Source organism: Oryzias latipes, chromosome 18, assembly GCF_002234675.1.
Source record: "Oryzias latipes chromosome 18, ASM223467v1".
NCBI lineage: Eukaryota > Metazoa > Chordata > Actinopteri > Beloniformes > Adrianichthyidae > Oryzias > Oryzias latipes.
Window position 1 is genome coordinate 17,582,629 of NC_019876.2, and position 14,525 is coordinate 17,597,153.

General features: G+C 37.6%; 1 protein-coding gene across 2 annotated transcripts; it reads right to left on the minus strand.

The window, feature by feature from the left end:
• Positions 1-287: 287 nt before the first annotated feature.
• On the minus strand, positions 288-6,054 carry fis1 (fission, mitochondrial 1). Of its 2 annotated transcripts, none has more exons than XM_004079901.4 (5): positions 5,948-6,054; positions 5,431-5,563; positions 3,170-3,246; positions 972-1,077; positions 288-893 (listed from the first exon to the last, which is right to left on the minus strand). In XM_004079901.4, the coding sequence occupies exons 1-5, from the start codon at positions 5,990-5,992 to the stop codon at positions 790-792; spliced, it is 465 nt and encodes a 154-aa protein (XP_004079949.2). In that variant the 5' UTR covers positions 5,993-6,054; the 3' UTR covers positions 288-789. The 2 variants fall into 2 exon arrangements, with proteins under 2 accessions (XP_004079949.2, XP_020567341.1); XM_020711682.2 differs by lacking the exon at positions 5,948-6,054 and adding an exon at positions 5,705-5,895.
• Between the last annotated feature and the right edge of the window lie 8,471 nt (positions 6,055-14,525).

The window sequence follows — 14,525 nt, forward strand, 5'->3', positions numbered from 1 at the left end:
ACAGTAAAAAAAAAGACATTACAAGACCCATAAAAACATCTGCATTTATCACAAACCACATCTGAAAAAGTTCCAGGTTTTCTGCAACTCATTCCAGTCCAAATAGTCATTTTTGTATCGTAATTGCCTATATGTGCCCACAAAATGCTACAATGATGGAACTTTTTTTTAAAGTCATGTTCAGGGATGTAGAAGAAACCTGTAGTTGCTCCAAAAGTTTAGTTTCTTTTTCTTAAATTGTCATTTCTGTCCCACAAAAAAAGAGACTTAAAAAAAAGAACAAAAATCAACATTTTCTCTAGCGTTTTATTGAACATGATGCACAATAATATATATTATAAAGCACAACGTTAGGAATGCGGTTAATTAAAGAAAGATCTGTGCCACATTTCCACGTTTGGACTTTATTCCAGAATAATCAGAAAACTTCCCACCCTAATCAGCCGCTCCATTTGGACTTTTCAGCTCTGACAGAAGTCTTGGTTCAGATCCCGACGGCTCCTCTTCAAACGACAAACTCCACATTTCACAGAACCCAAAACACCTTCAGTTTCTACTCAGGAGAACTCCTAACTGTAGCTTTACAGCAAAGTTAATGTAAATATGAGCTTTTGTATAAGTGAGAGTGAATCAACAAAAGAAGTCGGATAAATAAAGACTTTTCTCAACACTGTCACTGCTGGGTTTTTTAGTTTGAGACCAAAAATTCCCCATCCGTTAGGAGTTTTAAACACTTTTTAGCACTTTTATTTTTCAATCCTGAGTCCAGAGAAAACGGAAACATCCAGGTTAGGATTTGGCCACTCCCTTTGAAACTGCCAAGCCAATGAGGCCCGCTAATCCGGCCACGCCCAGCCCGATCCCTCCGACGATCGCCATGCCAACCAAGCCATCTAGACAACAGATAAGTAGAGGTTTTCAGCAAACTTTGATCAGTTCCTCTTGAATGAATCAAGTGAGATCCTCTTTACCTTTCTTTAAGGCCTTATCGATCAGCTTCTCCATCTCCAGAGCCTGCTTGTTCTCCGGCTCGTTCTTCAGGAGGGTCCGGATGTACCTCAGGGCTCGCTCGTACTCCTAGATTTAGGAGAGGGAGACAGGTAAAATCTGGAATATGTGGAAACACGTCAACATCCGTGAAAATAAAATCAGGTTGCAGAACGTGGATCATGTTACGGCTTTCAAATCCCAAGGAGACGAGGAGATCATCCTGACCTTCGGATGATAAAGGCCTGATTAGTTATCTTCAAAGGACAGCGAGGGGGGAGAGCAGAGACCGGCACACTGTTGTACCAGAATGCAGCGTTTAGCCACTAATCAGATAATAGCATATTTTTAGACCAAAACGCCATCCCAGTGCCAAATAAAGACACCCAAACCCTCCTTCAGGTACCCTATCGCTAATATTAAGTCCACATGAGTGGGGTCAGGGGTCAAATCTGTGTTTTCCACTGAAAACTACAATAATTGATTGAGGGGTATGTGGCAGCGAGACAACAATACAGACTTGATCTGGCGTCTGTTCTCACTGGGATCTTTTTCCCCCCATGGCATCACACGGAAAGGGTCCAATCCCGCAGCGCTGTTACTGTGACCCCGCCCACTTTTCAACGTTGGGCTTCATGAAAGGGCACACCGTAGGAAAAAAATATTAAACGGTAATAATTGTTGTGTTGTGAACTGTTGTTGGTTACAGGAGGGGCGATGTGGCCGAGCGTCTGTGGATGGAGCGGGAGCGCCTGTGTGAGAGGGAAAAGTGGGAAGAGCTGCTGCACACGTTCATGACTGCACATCTGGATTTTTGGTCATGTTTTTGGCGTCGCAGTGGCTGACATTCATTAAGTTATGAGTTCAGTTTGTTGAATAATAACCAAGGAAGGTCAGGATAAACCCAGACTTTCTTTCTGCTCTGACAATATGAAATGTGAACAAGTGTTAGAAAGAATATTACAGCTGATCGCTGCTCCATTGACTGGAAATGAAAAACATGAAGTATGACGCTGTCCAGTTGTGACAAATGTACATTACTATAATTAGCAAACTAACAGAAAAGTGAAAACATTTATTTTAATTGCAATAAAAGCACCATGACAGAAATAATGTACATTAAGTGACAAAGGATTAAAAATGCTTTTTATTTTATTTTAATGGTTGTGAGGTTCTTAGAAATATTGAAGGTGTTTTGTTCTGATGTATCCATCCTCATTCCTATTGCTGTAGGTATGACACCATGAATGCAGTACTTCTGGTTTCAAATAGTTGTAATAATATTTTAAATTTGGCCTGTTTTTCTTGTGCAATATTGCTTTGAAAGTACTTTGTTGAGTTAAAGTCAAAATATGTTCAAAAGGTTATTTGACCTGCTGTTTGTGCATTTATTAACATTTCAGATCTATTGGAAATGTTTTTGTATTTCTTTGTATTAGACTTCACATTCTAGTTGATGATGGTACAGTTGTTGTCATCAACGTTGCCGACCCCTAGAATAGAGTCTCGTTTCATTTCAAAGAGCGTCACATAACGCCATCGTCCATCATGCTTTCAGGCAGCTCGCACGCAATAAAGGCGGAACTGAGGTCTGTCCTCTGATGTCAGCAACGCGTGGATGCGAGACTGTTGAACACGGGAGGCCTAAACGTGAACACACAAGCGTTTACAGACTTGTCATTGGTAGTGGTAACTGTGTTACTGTAGCATAAAAGACTATAATGTGTGATTTGAGACAAAACGCACAACATTTCTCATAAGAAAAACATAATACTACCAATAGTAAAAAATGGTCATCTATACTTTAAAAGCGGCAGCTTTTCTTTTTTTAAATTATTTGCCAGGTTTGGCAGCAACACATTTCTCCACAGACTCACACGCATGATACTGTTTTGGCCCTTTGAGGGTGATAGTTGTAACCCTGGAGACGGAAGGAGCTATTAGAAATGCGTCTCTGAGCGCAGATAAAAATGTAGCAAATGTACATTACAAAATAAAAGGCTACATCTTCACACCACGCTTGGAGGAATTAGCCATTAAAGAAATTTTTTTAATGCTAACAAACTGCAGTCTTGCCCAACAATAACTGCCTATAAATCAAAATTAGGATCAAGTCATAGAAACAATCTTAGATGATTTGACTTAAAGGGCCGTCGAGAAGAGGAAGAACTTTGAGACTTACTTTGAGTCTGTAGTTGGCCACTGCGAGGTAGAAGAGGAAGTCTCTGGAGTCATCTTTTGGAGATTTCTGGACAAGTTCTACAGGAGAAAAATAAAAGCGTTTCTGCCATGAATGCTGGAAAAAAATCCTCACAAGAACCAGACCATTTATATACCATCTGCCTTAGTGGATATTTATTTAATCTTTTCTTTTAATTCAGTTGACTTATTCCCTGAGAGGATTCAGGCCAAACCATTGACTGTATATGAGAACTGGACAGAGTGACCCCTCCCCCCTCGCATTCCAAACAGGAAGTCCCAAAAAGTCAAAGTCCCATAGATTTCTAGGGAGGAATCAACAGCTAATAGTCATTCTATTTGTCACAATCACCATCCTATCTCTGATATCCTAATCTGAGTGTTTTTTAAGATTTTTTCGTAGTGAAATTATTCAAGTTCTGAACCAACCAGATGTCTGCCGCCTCGTATTGAATCATTGATTCTCCTGAGCCCGTATTTTAAGTGGTAGGGGTGTGACTTTCCAATAAGATCACTTCTGACTGGAAGACTGGTTGCCATAAAAACAATGATTCAGACCGGCTCAGACCAATCAGGGCTTACTCATGATTTCTGGTTTCAACATGGCGGCATTCATATTGCTAAAAAAAAAAACCAGAGGACTGAATTGACTTCATATGGTTGGAGCTGGACGTGAACCTCTTTTTATGGATGATGTCACACTCAGTCAAGTTCTCATGTACACTCATCAGCCAATTTATTAGGCCGGGTTGGAGCTTAATCTATTGGGTTGAGATTTGGTGACTGTGGAGACGATTCGGGTCCAATGAACTCATTGTCGTGTTCAAGAAACCAGTCTGACATGAAACCAGCTTTATGACATGACGCCTCATCCTGCTGGAAGTAGCCATCAGAAGATGGTACACTGTGGTCACAAAGGGATGGACACGGTCAACAGCAATACTCAGGTAGGCTGTGGCGTTGTAACACAATAACTCACAACACAACACTATAACTCACAACACAATACGTCACAATATTTTAACTCAAATAGGAAGTGAGTTAAAATGTTGTGAGTTATTGTTTAGTGTTGTGACGAATTGTAGTATGTTATTTTGTGTTGTGTTGCGAAATCTAAAGTGTTGTGTTGTGGCCCTTCTGGGCCACCGTACATATTATTTCATTATTACCTCTAGTGCTTGAATTTAGTATTTAAATATACATTTGGGTTGAGATTTCATCAATGTATGTGTACAGTAAAAAAAAAGTGCAATGAGATTTAAAATTCAGATTTCTATCTGCCCCTTAAAATGAATATTCATCTTTGCCTCTCATATAACGATAAAAATTGTGCTTTTTCATAAAAAAAACTTTTTTTATTCATTTTTTATCAATTAAAATGTTTTCTAAATAATGCATGGTCACATTATTATTTGGAGTTTTTCTTTAAAAAAAAAGACAAAAAAGGAACATATTCAGTCTGGGCTCAAAGTGTGCCAAGAAAAATATCCCCCACACCATGATACCACCACCACCAGCCTGAACCGTTGATACAAGGCAAGTTGGATTTATGCCTGCATGTTGTTGATGCCAAGTTCTGACCCTACTATCCAAATGTGGCAACATTCAGAAGGTAGCAGTTTCTGAAATAAACATAATAATAATCATAATCTGACACAAACAACCGATGCCATGTTCAAAGACCCTTCAATCATCTTTCTTCCTCATTCTGATGTTTGAACTGCAGCAGATCATCTTAACCATGTCTACATCCCTATAATGCACAGAGTTGCTCCCGTGTGATTGGCTGTTTAGACATTTGTATTAACGAGCCGTTGGGCAGGTGTGCCTAATGAAGTACCCCGTGAGTGTAGAGTCAATGGGCTAAAATCAGTGAAGAACTTTCCGGTCCTTTCAGGGAACATCCCTTATCTCTGGAAATAAGAAACTTGTTTTTTTTGTAATAGAGAGTAAAGTAAAGCTGTTTTCCACTCTTTTATTGATGGGGGTTGTTTAATATAGAAATATTTCATAATTCTCCAACAAAAAACAAAAAAATCTAAATGTCAACAAAGTATGACTAGGAGTTTATAAGTGAAATTAATTACTTTAAATGGCAAATAATACAGACTTTTAAGCATAACCAAGAGCAAAAACTATTCTTGGCAGTTGAAGTAAAAGATAAGTCGTCCATTTTCCATCTATCTATCCATCTATCAATGGAAATGTACATGTGATAAATAACGGCGTGCTGCCTTCACTTACCCTCCAACAACGCGATTCCCTTCTGGATGTCCCCCGAGTATTTACTCCTGATCAAGCACCAGGCATACTCAAACTTCGTGTCCTTGGAGACGGCCCCCTTGTCGAGCTCACTGTTGTATTTCTTCTCAAATTTCTGTCAAACACAAATATTTAACATGAATGTGAACGACAACGACCCGAATATGAAACCTAGACCCTCAGGTTTCCATTTTTAAGCTTAAATTACCACTTTTGTCTCGTGACAAAATCAAAAATCAATATAAACCAAACCAACCATTTATGAAAATGTATTTTTCAGCCGTCAGAAAAACGGTTGAGATGACAGTTTTGATCCCAAACGTAAATGTTAGCATTAGCTGCCTACGTGACGAAACAGAGGTTGACGTCGGAACGTTGTATTTGGCTAAAGTACTAGTTTCTTTTAACCAATGTTGGGATTGTCGGTGTCAGTAAAGTTAACCACACTTCTAGGCGTCACAGTTGGAAAGTAAATATGTGTGACAATGTACAAACTTACCAAAAGGTCCTCAGGAGCTACTATATCACTCAAAACAGCCTCCATGTTTCCGGAAAACAACGAAAAGGGCCGCCCACTTTGAATCACGTGACACGAGATTACGTCACCGGTACCAAAATACTTCACCATGCTGATATAATTTTATTTTTTCTGACTGACCAAACACATAAGGCCAAACTTCAATAGCAAAAAAGGCAAATAATAATAACAATAATTTGGAAAATATAAACATTTCCGGCAACTACTACAAAATACAAAAGCGTGTTACGCAATATCCTCAAACGACAATTGTTATGTAATAACACAGAGAGAATTTCAATTCAAATATTTACAGAAATAAAACTATTATTATTATATAACATCTAAAAATAAAAATAGGCTTTTACAGTGGTGGAATTTTATGTTAATTGTTTAGTTTGGCTCATTCCCAGAAAAGTATTATGCAGTAATTAAATTCACAGTAATTTCTAGCAAAGATTTATTTTTTATTTTCAATTTCTTTATTTTATTTTTTATTATTTTAAATTCATTGGAATCAAAATGAGTACCATAATATAAAATACATATGTGTAAAGTGGTGCAAATGTTATATGAAATAAAAATGTTAAACACATTGACTGTATCCTGGAACTTGACTGTGTTCAAAGGAAGTGCGACATCACCCACAGAAAATGACTTTACTTCTGGTTCCAACATAATGAAGTCAATTCAGTCGCCATCATTTTTCAATATGGAAGTTGCCATGGAGGAACTAGACGACATCCACTCTCAGGACGACCTGCTGCATCAGAATGGCAAAGAAGTGTCATTGAGGGACTTTGAACGTGGCATTGGTTGTTGGTGTCAGACGGGCTCGTCTGAGTATTTCAGAAACTGCTGGTCTACTAGGATTTTCACCCACAACTATATCTATGATGTACAGAGAATGGTCTGAAAAAGAGAAACTATCCAGTGAGCGGCAGTTTTGTGGGTGGAAATACCTTGTTGATGCCTTGCTGAATGCACAACATGTCCAACCTTGAGGCAGATAGGCTACAGCAGCAGAAGACCACACCGGGGGCCACTCCTGTCTGCTAAGAACAGGAACCAGAGGCCACAATTCACACAGATTCACCAAAACTGGACAATAGACGATTGGAAAAATATTGTCTGGTCTGATGAGTTTCCATTTCTGCTGCAACATTTAGATAGATGGATAGATATTCCTTTATTAGTCCCACGATGGGGAAATTTCCTTATTGCGGCAGCAGTACAGGAACAGAGAGCAGTATATAAAAGAAAAAGACTATGGAATAAGTATGAACACCTATATACACAATATACACACATACCTTCCAAAATATTGCACAGGATGATCATATGATCGGTTATTGCACAGGGTAAGATAGGATCGAGTCGATGATGTTGTTTGACGTGGTTCACTGGGAGCAGCTAAGGTTGTAAAGTCTGATGGCAGAAGGTAGAAACGACCTGCGGTGTCGCTCCTTCAGACACTTAGGATGTCTCAGTCTGACGCTGAAGGAGCTGCACAGTGAGGACACAGACTCATACATGGGGTGGGCGTCATTCTCCATCAAGATGATAACTTAGCTATCATCCTCCTCTCTCCCACCTCCTGTATTGAGTCCAAAGGCAGCCCCAGAACGGAGCTGGCCTTCTTCACCAGCTTCTCCAGTCGCTTCCTGTCCGCTTTGGATGGTAGGATTTGGATGGTAGGATCAGAACCTGGCATCAATAACGAGAAAGTATGGATCCATCCTGCCTTGTATCAGTGGTTCAGACTGGTGGTGGTGGTATTATGGTGTGGGGGAACTTTACTTGGCTCCCTTTGGGCCCCTTAGTACCAGTTTTTGGTTACAACGTCACAGCCTACCTGAGTATTGCTGTTGACCATGTCCATCCCTTTCTGACCACAGTGTACCATCCTCTGATGGCTACTTCCAGCAGAACAAGACGTCATGTCATAAAGCTGGAATCATGTCAGACTGGTTTCTTGAACATGAAAATGAGTTCATTGGACTCAAATGGCCTCTACAGTAACCAGATCTCAACCCAATGGATCACCTTTGGGATGATTGATGGAATGGGAGATTAGTATCATGGATGTGCTGCCGATAAATCTGCAGCAACCATGTGATGCTGTCATGTCAATATGTACCAAACTCTCTGAAGAATGTTTCCAATACCTTGTTGAATCTATACCACCAAGGACTCTGAAGGAAGCAGTTCTGAAGGCAATAGGGGGTCCAACCCAGCAAAGTGGACCTAATAAATTGTCCGGTGATTGTAATTTAGTCAACAATGCTGCTGCATGAACAAATATTTCTAAATCCCTTGTTTTCTTTTGGTTTTGATTGTGTGATTTTACACTTTTTTTTTTTTACAAAGTTTTAAATGAACTGATGCCCTGTGTCTCTCTGACCTCTTTAGACTGTACACATCTGTGTGTTCCCAGAGGTCAAAGAGGTCAGCAGCATGTGTGGCAAATAACCCCAGCAGCAGAAAGTTCTAAACCAATTTTGCATCAATTTTTTTTTGTTTTTAGTTGTAAACATTTGCATTTGACCAATACAAATGGTTGCCTCCCTGAGGATCTGTTGACACATTCGACATGATCCAACACCCTAGTCTTTGATATCACTTTGAAGAACATGGGAGAGGACAAGAGCATGAAATAAAGTATCTTATAAAAACTTGTTTTATCTCAAAGTCATCTGTAAGGAGATGGAGAACTCCACCATTTGACATCAGTGGCAGTAAATTCTGTGCCCTTCCTCTGCTGCTCTATGCTCTGCAGATCTATGCTCTGCAGCTGGTCTGGTCTGTATCTCTATGCTCCATTCTAGTTTTTCACTCTGTACTAATGAATATAGACATTTGGAATATTCTGGCTCCCTCATTCATCTGCTTAGGCAATTTCCTTTTTTTCCTTTTTTCACCCTTATTTCATTAGATGGATACTAATAATTTGCAGAGAAGACGACTCAGCAGTTTATCTGTGTCGTCAATAAAACAACCAAACCAAATTGGTCTAAATGTATTATTTAACTTTACGGCTTAAATGAATGTTTCTTTATTTGATTTGAACTTTTTCCAACATTTCAATTAAACATAAAATGTTTAAATTTGAAATAAAAATATAGACATTTTTATGGTGGCCCAGAAGGGTCACAAGACAACACTTTAGATTTCGCAACAAACCACAAAATAACATACAATTCGTCACAACATTAAAAAAATTTACACACGACACAATACAATAACTCACAATACAACACTTTAACTCACAACACAATAACTCACAACACAACAACTCACAACACTTTAACTCAAAAAGGAAGTGTCAATATGTGAGTGTTGTGAGTTATTGTTTCATGTTATGAGTTAGTTGTTCAGTGTTGTGACGTGTTATTTTGTGTTGCAAAAAAACTAAAGTGTTGTGTTGTGGCCCTTCTGGGCCACCGTACATATTATTTCATTATTACCTCTAGTATTTGAATTTAATATTTAAACATACATTTGGGTTGTTATTTCATCAATGTATGTGTACAGTTAAAAAAGTGCAATGAGATTTAAAATTCAGATTTCTATCTGCCCCTTAAAATGAATACCAGTATTCATCTTTGCATCTCATGTAACAATACAAATTTTGATTTTTCATTTGTTGTTATCATTTAAATTGTTTTCGAAATGATGTGTGGTCCCATTACTCTTTGGAGTTTTTCTTTAAAAAAAAAGAAAAAAATGAACGAATTCTTCCTGGTTTCACAAATAAATTTTACAGATATATGAGAGAAGTTGGTCAAAATGAAGAAAACTAAGTAGCTGAACTTTTACATTTGGTGACCCAGAAGCTCAAACAGGAGGAACTTATCGATTTATCAAAACCGAACGCTTTAATAATTAAAACCTTTATTTGACAAACGACACAATCAAAAAATCACTAAATCGGTTATAAAAATGTTGTCTAGAAGGCTCCAACCTTGCTCCATTTTGCCCCTTCAGTTTCCAGCTGTTTCTGTGATGATGGCGCCCTCTGTTGGTAGAAAGGTGGAACTTAAGGGGAACTGGCCTTCATCACTTACATAGATTGCTACAATTGTAGGCTCAAAATCAAACTGTATGTTACATCATTGAACTAAATTGTGGGAAAAGTTGTATCGCTACTGCATACTTTTGTATATGTTTACATGGAAAGTGTCAAACATGTCGTTGTGTTAAATTTAAGAAGGATTTATTATTTATTGTTTTTTACACTACACCAGGCCAACTAAAAGTTTCTATCTATCTATCGTTAATTATATTTATTCTTTATTCTTATTTATGTCTTTCAGACATATATTAAAAAGAAAAACAAGTAGAAATGAGAGTCTACATTTTATAAGAATGGTATTTTTTTGCAAACAAATCCAAATGACAGTTAGGAAAACCTCCGTCTGGTATCAATACAGTTTTTCTTAGTCGCTTTGGTGCATTTCTCACAACAGTATTAAGGTTTGCACCACTGCAAAGGCTTTTCTCAAAACAATTAGTGCAAACTGCAAACATGGTAGATAACCTGCAGCAGTGAGTCATATTATCAAAATGGAAAGTCTAATGCACAAGTCAGTAACTCAAAGTGGGCAGTTTGTGCTTCAAAAGCAAATCCCTTCATCAAAATGGATCATTTGATCTACAAAAGCAAGTAATTATATCAATGAAAGTGTCGGTGTCCTCAAAATGACAAGTTCTGACTCCAGCTTCTTTAAACAATCAAGTCAAAAGCTTTAAACATGTTTTCATTGGGACAGATTTCTCTGGAAGTGCTTCCCAACCTCATGTACAGTGAAGACAGCATCATCTATGACATTTTGAGAACTAGCATTAGAACAAAATCTAGACACTGAATAAACACGTTTGGTGCTGATTCAAAAGGTGACGGTGTCCTCCTCTTCTAGGTTCTCTTACAATTCAGGAAAACAAACATGCTAAATGTTTACAGCACTGTAATAAACTGTTTTCTTTACTTTTACACTGCAGCACACTGTGTCACAACACATTAATACTTTCCGTGTACTTTTGTCCAGACTGAATTCTAATAAGTATAACTTCAAGTGCACCCTTTGACTGATTTGTCAGGAACTGGCGGTGGAGGACCCACAATGCAGCAGACCCAGCTTGGTGACAGGAAATTAAACATTCAATAAACAAACTGAAACATTACAAAACTATGGGGAGAAACAAAAAGGTCACAAAGTAGAAAAGAGCAGATGACCTGACAAGGATGAACAGAATCCAAGACACTTAAATAGGCTGAGGGGGAATTACTGAACCGAAGACAGCTGTGGATCATGAACCTGAAACTGGTGTGACTGACAAAAAGGAAACCAAAAACACGACAAAGAACAACAAAACCAAACTGAACCAAAGAAACCCTACAAGATTGGTAACCGTTCCTGGATGAACCCAACCCTGCAGTAGCTTGGATAGGCTCCCTTTATATGAGCGGACATTATCTGCATAATTACATGTGATAAAACAAAAAGAGAAGTAAAATATAAAGGAAGCTTCCAGATGGAGATGCTCAACCCACCGGAGGGTAAAGCGGGTTTAAAAGATGGATGGATGGATGGAACTAAAAATAAGCAAAACAAGTTGTTCCAAACAGTGTAAATACATAAAATGAGACATGTTTTAAAAGAAAAATAATATTTCCATTTTCGCTACTTGTTTTCTATCATTGCATATTTTTAAAAATATGTTTTCTGTTCTCTTTTTTCCTTGGAGAGCATTGGTTAGAATCTGTCTTTTTTTTTTACCTGGCCAAAGTTGAAAATAAAAATAATGTTCTTAATCTTTCTTGCTTACATAAATAAATGCTAAACAAAAGTAAAATGTGTTTAATCAAGGAACCAGTAGAAACACGAGTGTCCTGGAATCATTTTCCAGGTTCCATGGAAAACACTTTAGAAATTGCAATGCTGAAACGAACTGAATCTATGAGTAATTTACATTTTTGTGCACGAATTCACAATAAAGATCATCCATGGGGTAAGAGCAGAAGCGGCTTTGTGAAAATAAGAGTATCGATGCAGCTGAAGCTGAAATCAAGTTGCTACTTGGAATCATTTTGATACGTTTTAACTAATATTTAAATCAAATCAAATCAAATCAAATCAAATCAAATCAAACTTTATTTGCACAGCACTATTCCAACTTGTGTTACTCAAAATGCTCTACATAAAAACACAATCAAATTTTAAAAACAAAAGGCAAGACATTATAACAATATTTTTTAGAAAACCCATACAATGCCCCCCCACCCCACCCCCACCCCCCACCCCCCACCCCCCCACATACACACACCATGCATAAAAGCATAGCATAAAATTGATTCACTTATATGATGCAATGTCGAAATCGGCCCTTGTGCTGAAGTTGGGAAATGATATTTTGGGGACCAGTCCACATCCTTGACCCCCCACTCAAGTTTACAGAATACACTCCCACAGGACCCCCCAGATCTAAGCAAAAGAGCCAGACCTGGGAGATCCCATTGCAGTGACCCCGTTCACTGAGAAGGGTCAGTCACCGCTGTGGAGGATCCCTCTGAGCAAAACGCTGTAGTTACAACTAAAATGTAAAAGGAATAAAATAAAAATAATACAGGTAAATAACAAGATAAGTAAATACATAAACCATAACAGACAGTAGACAGTCAGTAAATGTGAATACAAAAAAACTGGTAAAAAGAGAACATACCATAATTAATAAATCACATAAATTCCTAGATTGAAAAGGAAGCTCTTCAGTCTTCCTTTAAAAACATGAACAGTCTCTGCGGCCCTGAGGTCCTCTGGGAGGCTGTTCCACAGGCGAGGTCCATAAAACACTGAATGAGGCCTCGCCGAATGTTTTAGTTCTGACCTTTGGAGTGACCAAAAGGCCGGTATCAGAGGACCTCAGGGTCCACGAAGGCTCATACTTTAAAATCCAATCAGATAAATATGAAGGCCAAAGACCATAAAAACATTTATAAACCAATAAAAGAACTTTAAAGTCAATTCTGAATCACACAAGGAGGCAATGCAGCAATTTAAAAAAGGGTGTAATTTGTTACCACCCCTGTGCAGGTAAATTCTGCAGCAGCTGAAGGTTTGGTGTCCTTCTTTTGGAGGGACCAGAGAACAAGACATTATCGTAATTTAATCTGCTGGAAATAAAAGCAAGAGTTAGTCTCTCTGTGCTGGCAGAGAGTAAAATGGGCGGCCTCTGGGAATATTTTTAAGATGATAAAATCTGGTTTTTGTTTTGTTCAAGCCTGTTTATTAATTTCAAACAAAGTTTGAATTAAAATGTCAAAAAACAAAAAGAAATTAAAATTACAATGACAAGAAAAAGGCATTCAATCTCGTTAAATTAAGAAAGATCCCCCAGTACAGTCTCAAAGATCAACAAAAACAGCAAAAGTGGAAAATCTATTCTAACTGTTCAAATAAAAGAAAAGTCCTGAGTTTAGACGTACAGGCAAAAATGAAGTCATCATGTGTTTCCCTGACAGGCTTCTGGAAACAGATTTTCACTGGGATGCTCAGGTCAATGAGTAAACCAGACTTCTTAAAAGAAGAATTCAAGTGAGTAAATTGGGCAAAATTGAATCTTTACACAGCCAAAACTGAATCTTGAGAAAGTAAAAACAAAGAAACCTTGTTTCAAGAAAATGTCTTATTTTCTGTCTTGCAAGAAAACTAATGTATAAAGAAAATGTTTCAACAGGTACAGGTTCCAAATATTCTTAATTTGAGAAACTACGTTTTAAGGACTAACATTTTTTCCTTAAACTGAGAATTCTGGGTTAAAACATTTTTCTTACTCTATTGACATATTTTTTTATTTTTCATTTCTAGGAGGCAGTTTATGGTGCCATAGATGAGGTGTGTCAGAATCCAGGCCTTGGGGGGCGGGGTCCATCTAACTTGAATGACATTCATTTAACTGTACATGTTGCTAAGATCCTAAATCAACAAACAAACTTTAGAAGTTATTTTTCTTAAATTTTAAATCATAAAAATGTCTTCTTTCTAAAAACAACCTATTTACTATTTTTTTAGCTTCTCTGTCATAAAAAACAAATATTTTTGTGCAAGCAGATATGAACCACCAGAACTGGCTAAAGCAATAAATATTTTTAACCCACAATTTACACATTTACAAGTTTTTGTTTCTCCTAAAATATTCCTTTTTGCAGCACAACGCTGCCACAGTATTCTAATAGACTATTTCATATGAAAAAGTGTTTATGAATTTTAGAATAAATAAGAAAGAACTGTTTTTTGCCCATAAATATATGCAGGTTCATGGTTGCAAATGTTTGATTCACTAATTTACTTTAGAAAATATCAACAGACGCATAAAACTAAAACTAAAAGTATTTTAAAAACAACAAGAACTTACAATAAGCTGGATTCAGCTTTATGTATTTTTACTTTTGATTTTCATTTTTACTAAACCAAAGACCTCTACAATAGTCAGAGCGCAAAAGATGTAAATTGGATCCTTAAGGACAAATCCTGAGCTTCAGCTTCCACCCTAAAAGGCT